The sequence below is a fragment of the Patagioenas fasciata genome, chromosome 3, assembly GCF_037038585.1.
Source record: "Patagioenas fasciata isolate bPatFas1 chromosome 3, bPatFas1.hap1, whole genome shotgun sequence".
NCBI lineage: Eukaryota > Metazoa > Chordata > Aves > Columbiformes > Columbidae > Patagioenas > Patagioenas fasciata.
In genome coordinates this window covers 123497087-123519244 of record NC_092522.1, presented here as the reverse complement: position 1 = coordinate 123519244, position 22158 = coordinate 123497087, and the positions used below count along the sequence as shown (strand labels likewise).

At 47.1% G+C, this 22158-nt stretch overlaps 1 protein-coding gene across 3 annotated transcripts in view; it reads right to left on the bottom strand.

The window, feature by feature from the left end:
• Positions 1 to 4548: 4548 nt before the first annotated feature.
• Positions 4549 to 22158, bottom strand: part of KIF13B (kinesin family member 13B) — a 128026-nt gene continuing 110416 nt past the window's right edge. For all 3 annotated transcript variants that reach the window (XM_065833549.2, XM_065833551.2, XM_065833550.2), the window contains 3 exons: positions 14532 to 14594; positions 12368 to 13376; positions 4549 to 9486 (listed from right to left, as the gene is read on the bottom strand). In XM_065833549.2, coding sequence (XP_065689621.2) covers positions 9197 to 9486; positions 12368 to 13376; positions 14532 to 14594 — 1362 coding nt within the window. In that variant the 3' untranslated portion in view covers positions 4549 to 9196. The remainder of the gene's footprint in view (positions 9487 to 12367; positions 13377 to 14531; positions 14595 to 22158) is intronic.

The window sequence follows — 22158 nt, the reverse complement described above, 5'->3', positions numbered from 1 at the left end:
AGTTGTGGCCCCTCAGTTCCAGAAGGACAGGGAACTGCTGCAGAGAGTCCAGCGCAGCCACCAAGATGCTGAAGGGAGTGGAGCATCTCCCGTGTGAGGAAAGGCTGAGGGAGCTGGGGCTCTGGAGCTGGAGAAGAGGAGACTGAGGGGGGACTCATTCATGGGGATCAATATGGAAAGGGGCAGTGTCAGGAGGATGGAGCCAGGCTCTTCTGGGTGACAACCAGTGACAGGACAAGGGGCAATGGGTGCAAACTGGAACACAGGAGGTTCCACTTAGAGATGAGAAGAAACTTGTTTGGGGTGAGGGTGTCAGAGCCTGGCCCAGGCTGCCCAGGGAGGTTGTGGAGTCTCCTTCTCTGCAGACATTCAAACCCGCCTGGACACCTTCCTGTGGAACCTCAGCTGGGTGTTCCTGCTCCATGGGGGGATCGCACTGGATGAGCTTTCCAGGGCCCTTCACATCCCTGACATTCTGGGATTCTGTGATCTTTTAAAAAAACAAACAAACAAACAAATAAACAAGAAAAATTAACCAAATCAACCACTCCCCATAGAACAGTGGCCAAAGATGAGCAGAATTCTCCTTTAGCAATGAGCCCATATCGGGCACATCATCCCTTGGGTAGCGACAAAACCCCCCTTGGCAAATGTCCCTGTCCCCACCACTCTGTTGTGGCCAATGGCTTCAGGACAACGACCACGGCGTTGATTTAAAAGAAAGCAGGGGAAAAAAAATAATAAAAAAATAAGGTGTTATTTCTTTGTGGGTTTATTTTTCCTGCTCTATTTGATCGGTGCCTTTTCCGCTTTGGGTGCAGAACAGAAGGTGTTGCAACCGCCTGTGGGAAGAGCGAGGAATGAACAAAGTGAAGCGGCTTCAAAAGGCGCCGGTGCCGGCCTAAGAGTTGCGTCTCTTTCCTTTTTTTTTAGAAGATAAAACATTAAAGGAGAAAAAAAAAACAGCCGTATTTTCTGTATTTTCATGCGCTGACTGCGAGACAACGTGGATAAAAGATATCCTCTGCTGAATGGCTTTGGTGGGATTGGGGAATCAACGCGGTGATAGGTGCTTAAAAAAGGGGAAAAGGAAAATAATAACACAACAACCATCACAAAGCCAGAAATGAAACCACGCAATAGAAATCCATGGTAAAGCCTGACGGTGTGTGATGGGAAGGGGTAGTGTGGGGAAAAGGGCTGGCAAAGGGGAAGGGGAAAGGAAAGGGGAAGGAAAAGAGGGAAGGGAAGGGAAGGGAAGGGAAGGGAAGGGAAGGGAAGGGAAGGGAAGGGAAGGGAAGGGAAGGGAAGGGAAGGGAAGGGAAGGGAAGGGAAGGGAAGGGAAGGGAAGGGAAGGGAAGGGAAGGGAAGGGAAGGGAAGGGAAGGGAAGGGAAGGGAAGGGAAGGGAAGGGAAGGGAAGGGAGGGGAAGGGAAGGGAAGGGAAGGGAAGGGAAGGGAAGGGAAGGGAAGGGAAGGGAAGGGAAGGGAAGGGAAGGGAAGGGAAGGGGAATGGGGAAGGGGAATGGGGAAGGGGAATGGGGAAGGGGAAAGGGGAAGGGGAAAGGGAAAGGGAAAGAGGAAAGGGAAAGAGATAAAGAAGAGAAAGAGAAAGAGAGAAAGAGAAAGAGAGAAAGAGAAAGAAAGAGAAAGAAAAAGAAAGAAAGAAAGAGAAAAAAGAGAAATAAAGAGAAAGAGAAAGAGAAAGAGAAAGAGAAAGAGAAAGAGAAAGAGAAAGAGAAAGAGAAAGAGAAAGAGAAAGAGAAAGAGAGAGAAAGAAAGAGAAAGAGAAAGAGAAAGAGAAAGAGAAAGAGAAAGAGAAAGAGAAAGAGAAAGAAAGAAAGAGAAAGAGAAAGAGAGAAAGAAAGAGAGAGAAAGAGAAAGGACCTCGGGAGGGAGTTTCAAGGCCGTGTTGCTGCATGGGTGGGTGCATTGGGTCTCCCATTGCCCCAAAGCCATTTTGGCCTTTGGTGGGTGGGTGCACAGAGTCCCCATTGCACCCCCAGAATCACCCCCGAACCCTCAGCAAGGCAGGAAACCCCGCAGGAGCCCTGGCCCTGCATCACGTGGGGACACCAGGGGACAGTTTTGTGCCAGGTCTGGGACACAGTGTGACCTGCGGGGTGTCGTGTGCAGGGACAGGAGTTGGACTCCATGATCCTGGTGGGTCCAGCTCAGGATATTCTGTGATCCTACGATAGATTCTGTGCTTGCAGCAGGTCCTGTGGCACCACCACGGCCGCTCCTCAGCCACCAGCGAGTTCTCGGAGCTCCAAGGGACAACGTGCAGTGCGTCCCACGCGCTTCAACCCTGGTGACACAGCCGGGAGGGCAGAGGGTGACACAGAGCAGCGGCACCAAGCAACAGGGATTTCCTGGGGGCTGCAACGCCCTGGATGATGCTGCAACTTGAACAACTCGTAATTTGGATTTTAAAAAAACTTTATCAGATTTTTTTTTTTAGTTTACAGATTTGCTTCCATTATGTTAATTAGAGCCATCGATAATCTGTAAGAGACGCCTGCCCAGCCTCTCACTGCTCTGCCCGAACCCCAACAGAGTCACAGAATCCCAGAATGTCAGGGGTTGGAAGGGACCTGGAAAGCTCATCCAGTGCAATCCCCCCATGGAGCAGGAACACCCAGCTGAGGTTCCACAGGAAGGTGTCCAGGCGGGTTTGAATGTCTGCAGAGAAGGAGACTCCACAACCTCCCTGGGCAGCCTGGGCCAGGCTCTGACACCCTCACCCCAAACAAGTTTCTTCTCATCTTTCAGTGGAACCTCCTGTGTTCCAGTTTGCACCCATTGCCCCTTGCCCTGTCACTGGTTGTCACCCAGAAGAGCCTGGCTCCATCCTCCTGACACTGCCCCTTTCCATATTGATCCCCAGGAATGAGTCCCCCCTCAGTCTCCTCTTCTCCAGCTCCAGAGCCCCAGCTCCCTCAGCCTTTCCTCACACGGGAGATGCTCCACTCCCTTCAGCATCTTGGTGGCTGCGCTGGACTCTCTGCAGCAGTTCCCTGTCCTTCTGGAACTGAGGGGCCACAACTGGACACAAGATTCCAGGTGTGGTCTCCCCAGGGCAGAGCAGAGGGGCAGGAGAACCTCTCTGACCTACTGACCACCCCCTTCTAACCCACCCCAGGTACCATTGGCCTTCCTGGCCACAAGGGCCCAGTGCTGGCTCATGCTCACCCTGCTGTCCCCAGGACCTGTGACACAACCCAACCCCGGGCACCTCCAGCAGTATTAGTGTCCGGGGACCCCGGGGTGCAGTGGGACAACCCGGATGGGGCCACCTTTTCTTATTTGTTATTTGCTTTTGTCTTTCAAAACCAGCCCCAGCTTTTCATCCCTGTGCCCCGTGTCTCTGGCCCCTGCAGAAGGTCCTGCAGCACCAGGGCCACGTTTTCAGGCTGTGGGACACACGTTATCCTCATCAACAACTAAATGAACCTGCAGCTTTACCTGCAATGGGGTGACCCTGGCACTGCTGGGATCTCCTGCGGCAGCGACAGCTCCGGGAAACAGCAGCTGCTCATTGCTTTTTCAGACGGTGGTTGCACAAGCCCAGGTTCTCACGGCTCTTAATCTGGACACCCAGTTAGAAAATAAATCGCTTCTTCAGCCTTATATTCCAATTCTTGTTGCCAATTCCTAACCAGCTCGGGCAGTGCTCGCTGTCCCGCCGCCCTGGGGATGCAACCCAGCGCTGAGCCCGCTGCTGCACCCCGCTGAGCACCCCTGTGCTGGGGAGATCAGGTAACGCCGGGCTGCAAACACATTGAATAAGTGTGAGCACTCACTTCATTCTCATCCACTTCTCCACAAGGAGCAAACCCCGGTCCAGCTCCCTCCCCACTGACCGGGTCATGGATTTTTAAGCAGTTTCCCTGAAGAATTGCACCATCCCATCCCATCCCATCCCATCCCATCCCATCCCATCCCATCCCATCCCATCCCATCCCATCCCATCCCACTCTGTCCCGTTCCATCCCATCCCATCCCATCCCATCCCATCCCATCCCATCCCACTCTGTCCCGTTCCATCCCATCCCATCCCATCCCATCCCATCCCATCCCACATCCACTTTCTCCGTCCCCAAAGCATTTGCCCAGTTCAGGTTGGTTTTTAAAGCCCAAAAGAGGAGCAGAAGGAATAAAAAGCACCACAGTGATTCAGGGCACGGCTGGTGGCAACAGCCCCTTGTCCAGGCTGGAGAACACGGGGAGCACGACCAGAACCCACCTGCTTTTATTTGGTGGAATGATAGGGAATGCCAGCATTAAATCAAGCTGAGCGTTAAATCAAGCTGAGTATTAAATCAAGTTGAGCATTAATTCAAGCTTCTCCCTGGCTCAGCACCCCCTGAGGATCCCCACACCTGAAGGTAAAGCCCTTCTGGGCTCCTGCTCATCAATGGGAAGGTCCCTAAACTGCAGGTGACAAAGGCAAAAGTCGCGTTTGAACCAGATCTCAGCACCTACGAGCGGTGTTGCTCCACTGCCTCACTTCACCCACCCGATTAACGAAGCGCAGACTTCCCGGCTCTAAGGATGATGTTTATTTAAGCACAGCAGGCCGCGCTGGATGTATAATACAATATTACAGTCATAATTAAAAACTTTACAGCTCATTACAAAGTCATCTTTGGATTTTTAGCTCGTTTAAAGTACACTGATGGACACGTAACACCACGGGGCAAAGAGCCGCTCGTTATATACAGACCCACCACATTTACAGAACTCAACAGGAAGACGAGCTGGAAAAGGCTCAGGACACGGCGAGAAAAAGGGAAAAGGAACGGAGCTGAGTACGAAGATGTTTGAATTGGGGAAGGGTTTTCCCCCCAGCGGTTATTGCTCAGAGGGTGGAGAGAGCAGAACCCAAAGATGGGGAAAGTGGATGGAGGAACAAGACACTTATTGCGACCCCAGCTCAAGAGGGTTTGGTATGTGACCAACCTGCACCTTCGCTGATGATGTTTCTTGCCCAAATCCAGGCGGACGGTGCCAAATCCGGCCCGGCGGCTGCTGACCTAAGGCACTGTGAAAACGGAGCTTGTGCAAAGAACCGGCACAACAACACGAGCATCAGCACGGAAAACTCCTCACCAGCACAAACGGGTCCCCACAACACCCCAACTCGTCTCGTGCGGGTTTTCACAACCGACAGGCGGGAACGAGGATATGTGTTGGATTCTGTCCCAACCACTAGGCAGACAAAGAGGAGTTGGATCCCAACTCAACCACTGAGCAAACAAAGAGGAGTTGGATCCCAACTCAACCACTGAGCAAACAAAGAGGAGTTGGATCCCATCTCAACCACTGAGCAAAGAGGTTTTGGATGTTTGATCCCATCTCAACCACTGAGCAAACCAAGAGGTGTTGGATGTTGGATCCCATTTCAACCATTGAGCAACCAAAGAGGAGTTGGATCCCATCTCAACCACTGAGCAAACCAAGAGGTGTTGGATGTTGGATCCCATTTCAACCACTGAGCAACCAAAGAGGAGTTGGATCCCATCTCAACCACTGAGCAAACCAAGAGGTGTTGGATGTTGGATCCCATTTCGACCACTGAGCAAGCAAAGAGGAGTTGGATTCCATCTCAACCACTGAGCAAACCAAGAGGTGTTGGATGTTGGATCCCATTTCGACCACTGAGCAAGCAAAGAGGAGTTGGATTCCAACTCAACCACTGAGCAAACCAAGAGGTGTTGGGTGTTGGATTCCAACTCAACCACTGAGCAAACCAAGAGATGTTGGATGTTGGATTCCATCTCAACCACTGAGCAAACCAAGATGTGTTGGATGTTGGATTCCAACTCAACCACTGAGCAAACCAAGAGGTGTTGGATGTTGGATTCCAACTCAACCACTGAGCAAACCAAGAGGTGTTGGATGTTGGATTCCAACTCAACCACTGAGCAAGCAAAGAGGAGCTGGATCCCATCTCAACCACTGAGCAAGCAAAGAGGTGTTGGATGTTGGATCCCATCCCAACCATTGCACAAACTCACTTCTTAAGGACTTGGGCAGTATTACCACAACTACGCTTTTCCTCAACTAAACTCCATCAAAGAGCCACGTCCCTTGAACCGAAAAGGTTAATATTTTGGACACAGAGATGGAAACACCTCGAGAGCTGAACGTAACGCAGGAAAAAGTTGTGGCTTGGGTTAAGAAAACCCAAAAAAGTCTCTCCGAAAAGCATCATCGTCGTGGCTGAGTGGAGCAAACACCCCGAGCTCAGGACTTGTGGAGACACCAACACATCCCCAACATCAAGTTTCCAACCCACCAACACCGTCTTCTACCCCCGTCCCCGGTGCAGAACACAGAAAGCAAAGCTCGCCTCACCAGCGACAGTTCCTGCATTAAATATCCTTCTTCTCTTGTATAAAGTGCATGAAAACCTTGGAAAATATGCATAGCTATTAACACACCAGCCTCAGCTGCTGGGCAGTTCCAGTTAAGAGCACCTCCTCCTTTATGCTGAGTGTAGAGTTTGTCTAACGTTAGTTATCAATAATAATAATTAAAAAGATATCTATGTAAGCTACTCTATGGTTTTAAACTGTTTTCTGGTTAGCTGGTGCAAAGTAACGATGGCTTTTAGAGGGATGCGCACTCACCGCACCAAAATCTTGGAAAATATCGTTAGAAGAAGCCTCGGGGGCCCAGGAACGCTGGACTGAGTGGGATGGAGTCCGAGAAGAACGTCCTCAAATTCCATTTGTTTGGCTTTCTGGAGCTTGTGTCCCATCGGGGTGACGCATTTATAGGGTGGCGTCATTTTTTGGGTGGAACTTGAGAAGAGGTTGAGTTTCCAAAGTCAAACGAGATGGTAAAACCCAAGAGAGCTCCGAGTAAAATCCCCCAGTAAACCCAGCTGGGCGCTCTGGTGACAGAGCCGCTCCGTTATCCTCATCACCCGCTGGTAATTCAAACCACACCGGTCGGATTTAACCCCTTTGCTCCCAGGATAACTCACCTGGAGGAGGCGGCGAGAATGTTCTGTTCCAACCCCACTCAATACATGTTTTTTGTAGAAGAAACCCAACCATATCGGTCATCGGAGCCTCCGACCACGCGTCCCCGATGGGCAAACACTGAAATTCGTCCCTATGCGGTGAGATGTAAGAATATGGCTGGAGGAGTTGCTAGTGGGTGGTGTTATTAGCGAACTATTAACCCAACGGCATCTGCCTGACCCCTTCGCTCCGGCGCCTTCGCTCCCGTCGCATCGGTCCCGGAGAACACGGAAAAGAGGCTTCCGAAGGATCCGCAGGTTCTTCCCTTCGTCTCTCCACCCGAACAGCAGGAAATCCTAAAGATATCCCTGAATCCAGTCCATGAAATGCTGAGACTAAAACAACCCACAGCTCGGGCAGGGGGCCTTTTCACATTAACGAACTTTCTGCAGAACAAAGTGCAATTAGGAACACGGGAAAGATGGGGTTGAGAAGATTCACAAGGCAAGTTTAAGAGGCATCGTGTTAATTAGCGACTGGAATTCATCAGCGAGACTCATCGTTTCCCAAAACAAGGTGTCGTTTTCTAGTCACATCTATAAAAACAGTCACGACTTTAAAAACCAGGATTATGCCGTCTGAATTCTCTGCTATTAAATTCCTCCCGTCGCCTTGGCTTGAATGGACAGGAGCTTCGTGCAAAGGACAAGGAGGGAAAACTGTACACTAAAAATGTCTTTTAAAAGCTGGTCTGTACATTTTATATTAAGATTCCTTTAGGAAACACTGAAACTACTCACAGAAAGCTGCAAGGACACCCAAATCCCTATGCATGCCGCATTGTAACCCAACCCACTTATTGCTGCTACAGATTAGTTTCTATTTTAATTTTATTCCTTCTGTGTAAATGATATTAATTACAGTAAATCAGCATAATTATCTCCTTCGCTAAGCATCTCTATCTCCTCTGATGACAATATATCTTTCTCTTGGACCCCTGAACCAGATGGCTAAGGCACTTGGATACCCACAGGCAGCGATTAGGTGCATATTAAAGTTTAATCATTAATTTAGCATCCGAAATATTCCCCACGTAGATCAAACACCTATTGCTCAAGCTGTCCAACGTGGTGATTAAACAAGACATAGCTCAGAATACGAAAGTCTGTGGTCTTGATTTGTTAGAAAATGCGTGTAGGTCGATATGTGCACATTTATATATAGGGGCACACAGTAATTTGCGCCATGGTGAAAAAAACCAGCGGGGGTTACCAAAAATAAAACCCAGTTTAATAAAAGCCGGCCCAAACCTCATGCTTTTAAGAGCAGGATTAGAGGTGGGGCCGAGGTTTGGGATGGAGGATCCTCCTCTCGGGGTGGCGGAGCTCGCCGTGGGTGATTGTAAAGCGCAAATGTTTCGTGTTTTAAAACAATAAATAAAAATAAATAGAGAGGGTTAATCCCATTGCGAGGCCAGCGACCCCCTGCTTGTGTAACTCCTAAAAACCCACAGGCCGGGGGGGAACATCGCGAAAATCAGAACCTACGAGAAGGTCCCGGCACTTTGGAGCAAGTGAGAGAGGGGGACCCCATTATGGTTCAATGGATTAGACAGCGAATTCACTCAACTCCCCTCTTTACTAAAAAGAAAGGGTCAAAAATACAGATTTCTCCAATTCCCTGTAAATCAGCGAGAAATCTGCTGATTTCCACAGGACAACCAAGGGCCCAGGTCACACAACAAAAGAGCTGTTGCTTTTTAAAAATAAAATGGGTTTGAGGGGTTCTTTATTTCCAAATAGTTTTATATTTGCTTCTCTACCTGCCTGGAACCATTATAAACCTGCCCTTTCACTATACGGACTTAAAATTAGAAAATAAGTTATTTTGAGGCTTCTTTTTTGTGGAAAATGCAGTCGCAGTGAGAGGAGCGTAGTGTGTAAAGTGTAGTGGAAAACAACGCCGTAGTTGGAACAACTGACGTCTCTCTTCGTTGTCTGAAAGGTGGAAGAGAGCAGAGCTCACACCGCCACCCGAAGGGTCACCATCTGTGACAGGAACCGAAGGACGTAGCCCCAGCACCACGACAAGGCCAAGAATTAACGTGTCAACCACCCAAAGCAGAGGAAAACAACAAAATAACCTTCATTAGCGTTTGCCACAAATTCAAGTTCGTGTGGTTGGTTTATCACCCTGAAGGTGGAGGAGCTGCTCCCCCGTCTCAATTCGCCCAAGATTTCCTGTTCTCGGCGTTTTTCTGGCTTTTCTCCGGTCGCGATGTGGATGCTCCATCGGGTTTGGCCATGGCGGTGAGGGACGCCAGGCTGGAGCCCGAGCCGGAGAAGCCGCTGCTCTTTCTGTTCTCGGCGGTCGCTCCTTGTAGCCGCAGCCCGGCGCTTCGCCGTCTCGCCGCTCCCGTGGCCCTTCGCACTCTGCCGGGTTTCACCAGCAACCCGTAGCCCGGGTTGCATCGGAAATATTGCTTCCCTCCGATCGAACCGTCGTTCTTACCTTAAACAAGAAGAGAAACGACAGAGAAAACGGATTTTATTCTGTGCGTATGCTGTGCTACCAGAGGGACAAAAATAACAGAATCCCAGAATGTCAGGGGTTGGAAGGGACCTGGAAAGCTCATCCAGTGCAATTCCCCCATGGAGCAGGAACACCCAGCTGAGGTTCCACAGGAAGGTGTCCAGGCGGGTTTGAATGTCTGCAGAGAAGGAGACTCCACAACCTCCCTGGGCAGCCTGGGCCAGGCTCTGACACCCTCACCCCCAACAAGTTTCTTCTCAAATTTAAGTGGCACCTCCTGTGTTCCAATTTGCACCCATTTCCCCTTGTCCTGTCACTGGTTGTCACTGAGAAGAGCCTGGCTCCATCCTCCTGACACTGCCCCTTTCCATATTGATGCCCATGAATGAGTCCCCCCTCAGTCTCCTCTTCTCCAGCTCCAGAGCCCCAGCTCCCTCAGCCTTTCCTCACACGGGAGATGCTCCACTCCCTTCAGCATCTTGGTGGCTGCGCTGGACTCTCTGCAGCAGTTCCCTGTCCTTCTGGAACTGAGGGGCCACAACTGGACACAATATTCCAGGTGTGGTCTCCCCAGGGCAGAGCAGAGGGGCAGGAGAACCTCTCTGACCTACTGACCACTCCCTTCTAACCCACCCCAGGTACCATTGGCCTTCCTGGCCACAAGGGCCCAGTGCTGGCTCATGCTCACCCTGCTGTCCCCAGGACCCCCAGCTCCCTTTCCCCTACACTGCTCTCTAATAGGTCATTCCCCAACTTACACTGGAACCTGGGGTTGTTCTTGCCCAGTTACAAGACTCTACACTTGCCCTTGTTCTATTTCATTAAAAGGTGAAGAAGAAGATGCTGAGAGGGAAAATGTTCTTTATGAACACGCTGTGAAGGGAAACACCCAGGAGGAAAGAGCACTGTTGGCACGAGAGGACAAAGCTGGGACGAGAGCAAACAAATCCCGAGATCGATACGCTTATTGATTTCAAGTCTTCCAGCTACCAGAGAGGTGGAGTCGCCTTCCCACAGAAGATTAAAAAAACAACAGTCGCTTTTGTATCTGAACTTGATAAAATCAAGAGATTAGAGGAAGCAGCAGCCTTGTGCTCCAGTGACACCAGTATAGCTCACTGCCCCACACCAGTAAAGCCACTGTATGGAGACAGTTACTCCACATGGGATTTTCCATCTTATTCTCCCTCCCCGCTTGCCATTCAGTGGAATTCTTTAATTTCACCAGAAGTGTTAAATAATCAGTTCAGCAAGAGATGCATTAACAAACCATCAGGAAGGAAGGAAAAAAAGACAATTAAAAGAGCTTCTGGGTTTCTGAGTTGATGAGAATCTGAAGTTGAGCAGAGTTACTGTTTCCATATCCACAAACTTCCCCAGAACAGAAAGAATAAATTTATGTTGATGCTGTTCAGATTGTTCTATCTGACCCTTTAGATCATTCAAAGTTGGCATGGTCATTGTTCTGGGTACCGGGACAGGGACCGCTGCCATCTTTAAAAGGAACACAAAAAGATACTTCAAATGACATAAGGACACCCCTTTTGTTTTACGGGTGTTTCCTTCTCTCTACAACCACCACCACGTTGGGTCCAATGTACCCGCACGTGGCTGAGGACTTGGACTTCTACTCCAAAGACACAAGTTCGTGACCATCTTTCCCCAGTGAAGATCCAGAGAAGCCAGTTTTGCTCCAGCAAACCAGGGACTTAATCCCGGTGGAGACAGAATGGGGGGAAATAAACATATCCAGTAACACCGGCAGTTGAGTCCTCAACAGACCAAAAACCTCGTAGCCATTCGACTCGCCGATGGATGGAGAAGCTGATGCTCAGCAGCTGTGTGCAAACAGCTTAAAATACGGGAAGGTGGCCTTCCAAAATCTAAATGGATCTGTAAATATATATATATATATATGTTGTTTTGTTGTTTTTAATAGGGCATGAATTCGGGACTGAGAATCAGCTCTACAGCTTTCAAAGGGATCAGAGCTCCAGTTTGCTTTCCAGCATGGCCAACTCCAGAGAGTTTTCTGAAACCAGACACCGTCTGGTGTAGCTGTTCTGAGCACACCCGTGTGCAGGAAGATAACTGCTCGTTCAACAGGAGCTCGGGATGCTTGGCGTGGTATTAATCCCGGTGAACAGCCCCAACCGCAGGGAAACGCGCGGCACAGACGAGCGTTGGTGACTCCCTGGGTGTCCTGATTCAGACCTGGAGTGCTGGAGCTTGGTCAAAGGTTTTCAATAAAGAGCTTTATGCATCCTTGCTAAACCAAACCCTCTTACTATCAAGGGTAGCGGTATCTACTGCTCATCTCCGGGATTTTCCGCTCGCCTTCCCGCAGTCCTGCTTGGTCTTGGAGAAAATGAGTCCCATGGGAGCGGACATGGTTTACTGCTGGACTTGACAGTGTGAGGTTCATGGTTGGACTCGATCCTAAAGGTACTTTCCAACCTAAACAATTCCACGATTCTATACAGACACAAACAAACAGCCTCTTGCAATTTTACAGCTTATTTTAAAATAGCTTGTGGGAGACGAGGTAATGCAAAGAGACTTTGCATTTATCTAGCCTGATGTTCCTAAATGTTTTAGTGGGATCTGTTGCGACAGGACAAGGGGTGATGGTTTTAAACTAAAAGAGGGGAGATGCAGACGAGATATGAGAATGAAATTGTGCTGAAGGTGGTGAGAGGTTTACACAGAATGGAAAAAAGATCACAGCAAAGCAAGATCTTTCACATTTCCCTTCTCAAAATGTACCCAGTAACGGTTAATGAAACTCCCCCATCGAAAGGCAGCGTTGAAATGAACGCTGTGCACTTTGACACGCTGTCTGCTTTACATCATATTTTACCTGAAGGTAAATCCAGTTCGACACCAACCCACGTTCCCTCCTGAAAGTCTGTGGGCCCAATGTATCTAACTGTGCCCGTCTTATTTGCACCGACGGTGACGTATTCTCCCTCTTTCAGCCACTCGGGAACTTCGTTGGCATCTTCTGAGTCGGAATTCACCTCCAGTTTGTCCTCTGCCGTGTCTGCCCCATTGTGGTTCATTCCACGGGTGCTGGACGTGCTCTTTTCTCCTTCTTGTTGCTCTTCTGTGTTTGGCCAACACGGGGGATCCGTCCCCAGCATGCTGGTGAAGGACTTCAGCTCCGACGTCTTCACTTTCTGGATTTTGAAGGGGGAGGCTGCGACGCCAGGCTGGGACAATTGATCAGGATGAACCTGTGGTTTGGGAAACCCCAGTTCTGAAGCCACAGATGATGTTTCTTTTATCCGAGTTTGTCCCGCCGGCTCCGTTGATTGTTTGGATAACGACTCCTTCTTCGGAGCGGAGGTAGAAACGGAGGTTTTTGCATCGGTGGCCACAGAGGCGTCGTTTGCCAGCTCGCTTGCAGTCACAGATGTGCAGGACTTTGATTTCGAAGCATCGCTCCCGTTCACTTCAGTGCCATCTTTAGCTTTCGCGTGAGCGCTCTGAAGGCCGAAGGCGGGTGGACTCTCTCGTTTAGTACCAAGAAAGCTTTCTGGGTGCCCTGGTGTGTCACAAGAAGCGGTTTGAGCCGCGCCGGGAGATGAGGAGTCGCTCACCGTGGGCGTTTGGCCTCCCGGCGGGGCCGCTGCGTCGCTGCCCGCTGCCAGGGCCTCGGAGAGCGTGGCCGTGGAGACGCTGTGGGAAAAGTACCCGCTGGAGGCTTCGCTCAGGGGGCTTGGAGGCCCCTCCTGGGTGTCCTGCGCTTGGGCCTCTCCTGCGAGCTGCTGCAAAGGCACTTTGGACGACTTGTCCGCACTCTTGTCCATCTCAGACGTCTGTGCCGCGCTTTCCAGCGGCCGTTCCCCTGCTTGCTCTTGGATAACCTAAAACAGAAGAGAATACGCACCGTGGCGCTTTGTTATCCAGAACATCAGGGCTAAAAGGACGCAAGGCCTCGGGGAAGCACTAAGGCCTGAGCTTATCTAAATCCCCACCTAGCGATGCGAGTTGATATGAAGTCAGCTTCACAAACCCCGTAGGATTGTCAGCTCGTTTCTTCCGTCAATAAGAAAAGTGTCGACGAAAAAGAAATACGTCCCCCAATATTTACTGGAAAATTATTTATATTACAGGAACGGCCATTTGCTGTTTGAACAGCAGGATTTATATGAAAAGTGAAACAGCCATGATCTATAAGTCTCCCGCAGTTATTTGGCTTAACTCGCGGGATTGATAAATCACGTCTCTCCAACTAAACCGTCATTTCTGTCCCCGTTTCCAAACGCCATTCCCACCTCGACGCCGCCAGCACCGCGCGCTTTCAGAGGACAAAATTAACTGCACCTTGTGAGATTAACAGCCCGTTTTAGTGATGTATTTCTTGGCTGTAAAGTTTACTAAATCTGATGGATCAATATCTTTTGCCAGCACATGTACTCTAAAAGATTAGGATGTCTCTAAATCTCTTTGGGAGGGAGGAGGTTGTTAATATGAAGGACAGATTTGTACATGTCCTGTCTTAACTCCTGGGTGTACATTTTATTCACTGTTCAAAATCTTGTGGTTTATCCCATCTAGTGGTTAAGTGTCCCAAACTACAGGATTTTCAGCTCATTCTGATATGCCTTTTCTGCCGGAAACAGAAGCGAATTGGGATTTGGTTGAATGACAGGAATTTCAGAACCAAAGTCTAGCTTGCTATTGCTAAGTGAAACGTCATACAGAAAGGGGTTTTTTTTGTAATATTCCTGTGGATTAAAGGCATATTTTTAGCTTTTCTATGGGGAGAAGGGTGTTCATGTGGACCCGCGAGCTCTGCTCTTTGGGTTTTCCCTTTAAAGCGTTCAGATAAGACAAGGAAAGTGGAGTGGGCCAAAGCTGCTTCGCTATTCATCAGACTGAAGTTGTGCTGAACTGGGGCAGATCACGGGCTCTATTTTCCCTCCCGCTTAGCAAGAGCCTGTTTTTCATGCCGATATCATGAATTGGCTTGAAATGTAGAACTGAAAATTGTATCATTGCGACCGGGACGCGCTCACCTGTTTGATCCTCGCGGCGCTGGCGTCGGTACCGGCCGACTGGACCATAATCCGTGGGACAGCCTGCAGGAACGGAACAAAAAAAGAGCATTAAATATAAAGCACATAAATAAAAACCGGAGGATTGAATATTAAATATTGTCAAGCTGGTTAAACATTCAACCTTATATTGGAAATTCTAGAATCGCAAGCAAACCTTTGTCATGAAGGGATGGCGCGTTGCTAGTCTATTGCGTTCTGATATACAGAAGGTGTGAAACATTAAATATTGAACCTTATATTGGAAATTTTGGAATCGCAAGCAAACCTTTGTCATGAGGGGATGGCGCGTTGCTATTTTATTGCGTCCTGAGATATTGAAGGTGTAAAAACCTTAACCAAGGCACCCCTGGATTTGAACCACGAGCAGCTACAGGTACAAATTCACAGCGTTAGTCAAAGACGGATGGAGGAGCAACCGGATGAACCAGATCTGATCAGTGAAATCCATCACTTCGGTCCATCTCCAAAACTCTTTCTCCATCTCCAGCATCTTAATTCAGCTTAGATTTAGCATTTCCTGCTTTAAGAAAGCCAAACCCAAGACCTGTGCATCCTCTTTTTGAAGGTGGCATCACCACGGTGAAGATGATACGTGCCCTTTGCTATCACAATATCTTATGGCAGAAGAACCAGTTCTGCCTGAAGTCCGTCGCTTGCTCCGTATTTGGGTTTTTAGGCTAAAGATTTGAAATAATCACTCTCCTAAGACTGTAACAGCAAACTGTGACACTTGACTACAAATCTTAGGCTAAGCTGCCAACTTAGGCCACCAAGTCCTGTTGGCAGAGGAGGGGAAGGGGCCACCAGGCCAATGGAGAACCGTGGAGAAGGAAGAATGAAGAATAGGAAAGAGGAGAAAAAAAGCAGAAACATCGCTCCTTATGACCATTAAATAACGTACAGATTCATACTTTGAGAGAAAGAGCTCTTAAAGTGCAAAATATCATACAATTTGGGAGGAATATGAGTAATCCCGTCCCATAAAGATACAAACATGGGAGAAAAGAACAGCGATTATCTATACAGAGATTGCCAGGCACTAAATAAAACCCACGGTTGTTCGAGGGAACAAATAAACAGACAAAAGATGGACAAAAACCCCAACAGGTTCACAAGGGATCAAAATGATCTATTTTAAAGGCATTAAAACTTTGCTTGAATAAAAGAGAGTGGGAGAGGAGGGGTTTGCGTGTCATTAAACCCACTCATTGAAAGCACAACACTGAAGTGGGGCTCAGAGGAGACTGATTTTGGGTACACAAGGCGTCCGCAGTTTGAGATCCTCCAGGGGACCCAAATCTGAACAAATCAATGAAGCTTAAAAATAAGCTCAACCCAAGAGGTTTCAGACACCTGACAGTCCAGTTTCCTTTGGAATCACGTGGGAACCTTCTCAGATCTAAGTATTAACCTGGAACTTGAGATCGAGACCAGCGGTGGCTTAAAGCAATGAGCTGTGTGAGTATCCAGGCTCGGCCTAAGTATCGTCAATATTAACTCAGACACACAAGGATAATTTGATTATCGTAACAGCCAAGTGCTTCACTTTAAGAAAGACTAGAGAGGAGATGGATTAACCTTCTTGCAAATTTTACGTTTAATAGAAGCTTATGGGAGAGTATTTGGCAGAACACTTATTCTGTACTCAACCATCTTTCAACCATGGGTTGGTCCATCTCGGGAGCGCAAAGCCAAGCTATTAAATATCACCTTTTAACAAAAAAAACCCTATCTGCAGTCACAAGGCATTAGGACTAATCCCTTGGAGAAGCCAAAGCTCTTAAATTCAAATGATCCCAGTTAAATATCTCCATGCTCCAATGCTAAAAGCAAAGCATTTCAGCATCGCGGAAAGGTTGTGTGATGGAAAAACTCTGTCCTTGCCGCTTCTACGCTACCGTTTGTGATCTGGTAGATATAGCGGGGAAATCAGCTTTTCCTTTTCTTCATTAGACCTTGTATCAGGAGGTAAAACCAGCTCCAGGCACTGTAACAAAACCTGGTCTTTTTGCCCCATTTTCTCCCAGTAAATGTGTCACCTCTGGGATGTGCTATGAGGTTGAGCATTATTAAGCACTCAAAATTGCAATAAGCATTTGAAAATATTTCTCGGCTCCTTTGATTTCCTTTTCTCGCTTTAAAACAGAGAAAAGTGTTCGGTTGGGTTTTTAATCTCTCAAAACCCTTCAGTCTCGCAGCCTGTAAATCCATGAAATCTAAAAATCCAGCTGATATCAAACAGCGAAAGAGAGGAAACCATCACACTTCAATCGCTCGTCGAGTTCTCCCACTGAAATCTCCAAACTACAATAACTTTGCCAAGGAACATTTAGAAAAACACGGAGAAAAACAAAAATGCCATTATGAGAAGTGGCGCTTGCCCAAGTTTGGTGTTGACAAGACCCAGATGGGCACAAACCCCTCAATGGGTACAAGGGAGCTAAACCAAACCATTGTTATGAAATTTCATCAAGTAACTTGGGGGTGATACTGAAAACAACGTGCTTGACTATCTGGGAAGACATTTATTGGATGAAAAAGTGATTCTGAATCGAGAGCCAAGTTCTGTTATTAAACATTTGTAGATAGCGAGGGCTAAATTAGACATATATATTTACCCCGTGGCAAAACGTGACCCTTTCACAGCGATAATTTTTGGCACAATTTCTTCAACCAAGCTGACAAGAAAATACAGAGTAAGAGAGAACATGAAAGCAATTCGCTTTAAAGAATCTTTATGGAACAAAAATTGTCTTTTTTTCCTCTGTGCAGCGAATTTCTAAGGGTTTCGCACTATTTTCTGGTCAGCGAGGGTCAGTTTGCATGGACGTTAAGGTGACCAAAAGCCACGTAGTCACTGGTGATCCGTGCAATTTGGAGAGCAATCCGCTATGTTGGTGAGCTTGAAAAGGAAAAGCAAATGTGTATTACACCCCACTCCCAGAGGCACCAATATTAGTCCTAAACGAGCTCTTTTTCATGCCATTTATTACATATATAATGGCAATGAGCTCAGAAAAACACATTTGGTGTTTCTATGTCGTTAAGCACTTTGTAAAATGCCTCTGACAATGGTGATGGATGACTTTGGTACAAAGCTGTTTGACTTGGTGTCGCTGTGTGAAAACCCTTCAACGTTACCACCCAATATGCAGAAAATGGGAAAATTCTGCAGCAAGACGTAATATTTGCTTCATTAAATGGAGATTTAAAGCAGTTTTGAGCACTCGGGATGAAACAGTTCCACAAGACATCACAGCAATGCTGTAAGGATTCAGAATCCCCCAGTACGTCACCAAAAAGTTGAATTCATTTTAAGAACGTCCCCTATTTTCAAAAGGTCCCCCTCAGCAATAGTGCTCCCTGCCCTCTTTTTAAAAGTCATTAATCATTAAAATATAACATCATCTGCATTATAAAATGAGATCTGAAAAACAGTTAAATTTTTTTTTTAATTTGTTTGCTTGGCTTTTTCGTTTGCGCTTTTTTTTCTTCTTGTTGTCCTCTTTCTCTTTCTCTTTTCTTCTTTCTTCCCCTTCTCTTCTTCTTGTCTTCCTCTTCCTTCTCTCTCTTCTCTTCTCTTCTCTTCTCTTCTCTTCTCTTCTCTTCTCTTCTCTTCTCTTCTCTTCTCTTCTCTTCTCTTCTCTTCTCTTCTCTTCTCTTCTCTTCTCTTCTCTTCTTCTCTTCCCTTCCCCTCCCTTCCCTTCTCTCTCCTCTCCTCTCCTCTCCTCTCCTCTCCTCTCCTCTCCTCTCCTCTCCTCTCCTCTCCTCTCCTCTCCTCTCCTCTCCTCTCCTCTCCTCTCCTCTCCTCTCCTCTCCTCTCCTCTCCTCTCCTCTCCTCTCCTCTCCTCTCCTCTCCTCTCCTCTCCTCTATTCCATGTCAAACTCCACCTGCTCCAGATGTGGCTTCTGAGCAGGATCTAATGCTTGCTCAAGAAGACTAGAAGAAGCTACTGTCTTTAAAAAAAAACAGATTAAATACAGAATCTCATTATAAATAATATCTCCTTTAATTGAGAGTTTATTTATAAAGGAATAGACCCCTATAGTGTAAGTCTGGAAGACCACCAGCCCTGGAGGTGTTTAAAGACAGACAGAGACATGGGTTAGTGCCAGAGATAACTTATGGTTGGACTTGATGATCCTGAAGGTCTTCCCCAACCAAAATGATTCTGTGATAAATCTAGAACAGATCTCACTTGTTATAGTTTGTGGCAGTCTGTTCCGTCTATGCTTCGTTAACTATCCAGCTTATCCGTTGTCGTCATCTTCATTTGTCGGGGGCTCTGGAGGCACATCACCTGCTAACTTAGACCTTTCCTCAGCCATTGACATGCAGACAAATATTTTAAAGGCCATCTTTTTCAAAACAAACCCTTAAAATCCCCAAGCAACTATGTTTTTGTGGTTGGATCCAGACATTCTGCTCCGTTGTTTGCTACAACTAAACTCGCTGCTATAAGAATGCCCCGGGGCTAAAGGAAGTTATTTTGTCCTTGTAGAAGTACGGTGAAATATTAAATAAATAAACAGACGTAAAATAAATCAACCAACAAGTAGATATTTTTAAAAGTAACTTAGACCCTGCTCAAATAAAAATAAGGTGGATTTTAAATATTTTTAGTTTCATTGTGGTTTTATTCTCGGCAAAATGAGCAAATTTTCATCTCGAATCTTTAATTTAATAATCACAGAATCCCAGAATGTCAGGAGTTGGAAGGGACCTGTAAAGCTCATCCAGTGCAATCCCCCCATGGAGCAGGAACACCCAGCTGAGGTTCCACAGGAAGGTGTCCAGGCGGGTTTGAATGTCTGCAGAGAAGGAGACTCCACAACCTCCCTGGGCAGCCTGGGCCAGGCTCTGACACCCTCACCCCAAACAAGTTTCTTCTCCTCTTTCAGTGGAACCTCCTGTGTTCCAGTTTGCACCCATTGCCCCTTGTCCTGTCACTGGTTGTCACCCAGAAGAGCCTGGCTCCATCCTCCTGACACTGCCCCTTTCCATATTGATCCCCAGGAATGAGTCCCCCCTCAGTCTCCTCTTCTCCAGCTCCAGAGCCCCAGCTCCCTCAGCCTTTCCTCACACGGGAGATGCTCCACTCCCTTCAGCATCTTGGTGGCTGCGCTGGACTCTCTGCAGCAGTTCCCTGTCCTTCTGGAGCTGAGGGGCCACAACTGGACACAAGATTCCAGGTGTGGTCTCCCCAGGGCAGAGCAGAGGGGCAGGAGAACCTCTCTGACCTACTGACCACCCCCTTCTAACCCACCCCAGGTCCCATTGGCCTTCCTGGCCACAAGGGCCCAGTGCTGGCTCATGCTCACCCTGCTGTCCCCAGGACCCCCAGGTCCCTTTCCCCTACACTGCTCTCTAATAGCTCATTCCCCAACTTACACTGGAACCTGGGGTTGTTCCTGCCCACATTCAAGACTCTACACTTGCCCTTGTTCTATTTCATTACATTTTTCCTGCCCAGCTCTCCAGCCTGTCCAGGTCTCTGATGGCAGCACAGCTTCCAGTGTCACCACTCCTCCCAGCTTGGTGTCACCAGCACACTTGCTGACAGTCACTCTATTCCCTCATCCAAGTCATCGATGAATATATTGAATAATACCGGCCCCAGCACTGACCCTTGAACACTCCACTAGATCCAGGCCTCAACTGGACTCTGCCTCAATGACCATGACTCTCTGGATTCTTCCCTTAAGCCAGGTTTTGCTTACAACAGCCTCGGTGTTGAGACTGGAATCCTATAAACCTACTCATCCATGAAATTTAGAGCATTAAAATTACGACATTGTCTTTCTTAAAAGGTATCAGGCAAATAGATGCTCTTTACAATTCAGTGACAATTTCACAATGTCTTGACTCAGAACTGAACCGATGAGAGCTGAGCTGAGCTTACAAACCAGGCCCAGCTTCCTGCCTCTGGTTTAACCACCCATTCCTATTCCATCCCACAAGGCTGCTCAAGATCAGCATTGTATTATTGGTCTTGAATTCAGTTTTTAAACAACAAAGACATCTATTTTAAGAGATTTTAATTTATGTTGTGGATTACTTAGGAGACTCAAGCAATCAGATAATGAATGCAAACGTTTTTAATAGGATCGGATGCTATATCTGCTTTGTTTTTAAATAATAAAAGCGAATATATGAACAGGAGCAGGTGAAGATTCAATGCAGTTGCACTGGAGAGCAACCCAAGTCTTCCCGTGATCACTGGACCTATGTAATAAAATGAAAGCTTAAAATTATTTGCTACTTTTAGTTTTGTAATAGAACGAGTTAATTGGATTACAAATGCACCTCAGTGATTGGAGAGGTTTATAGATAATCCTCACAGCTCTGTCAGTAGAGGAATTTGGATTCTTCACTCCTGTTAGTGATCACAATGCACAGAAGAGCGGAAATTGAAGGAATTGTTAGAGAATTAGCTACAGCACAGGAAATACAGACTTTTGTTGTGAGACGGGCTTTAAGATCATGACTAGCATGTCTCCTGATCTGACTTGTGGCTTATTTATATTTGTATATTTATATATGGGGTGGGTGATGGGGCTGCTGGGGAGTCAGTGTTTGACAACCAGTTTTTACAGCAACTTCTACAGCAACTTCTACACCTTTTACACCAACTTCTACACCTTTTATACCAACTTCTACACCTTTTACACCAACTTCTACATCTTTTACACCAACTTCTACACCTTTTACACCAACTTTTACACCAGCTTCTACACCAGCTTTTACACCTTCTACACCAACTTTTACACCTTTTACACCAACTCCTACACCAACTTTTACACCTTCTACACCAACTTTTACACCTTTTACACCAACTTCTACACCAACTTCTACGCCAGCTTTTACACCAACTTTTACATCAGCTTTTACACCTTTTACACCAACTTTTACAGCAACTTATACACCAGCTTCTACACCTTTTACACCAAATTTACACCAACTTGCACACCTTTTACACTACAGAAACTACAGAACGATGCATCTGGGTTCTGTGGAAGAATAAAACTTCGATAAACAGTGACAGGGGACATAAATGAACGTGCGAGGTGAGAGAATTTGACCCCTAACTGGGAACTGATGGATTTCTGTTACCATAAAGAGCAAATTGGGAGGAACGAATGACTAAAGGAATGCTTTACAGACAAAATGTAAAGATCTCAATCATCCTTTCCCGGCTGAAAGCAAATGAGTGGATAAGTAATAAGATTTTGCACACAAATATCAAAAAGTGGATCAGTTTGTTATTTTCTCCTGGTTCATCAAACAACTGAAGTGAAGGAGAATTTCCAAAATGCTTCTCAAGCTCCCTTTTCAGTGCATATCCGCTCCATTATTTAAGAGTGTTTAATTATCTAATGTCATTAAAACCTCTTCTGGCAAAATGCTGGTGAAGTCTTGAACTAGATGGCCATCTAATACTAGATGTATTACATCTCCAATATGTTAAATTATAGTTAATGGCTGTACATCTCTGCAGAAAAAGCACTGGATTGGTTTTGTTGTAAGTGGCGTCTTACGGCCAGGTTGATTTTAGTGCTTCTGAGCATCATTTCCAATACAGTA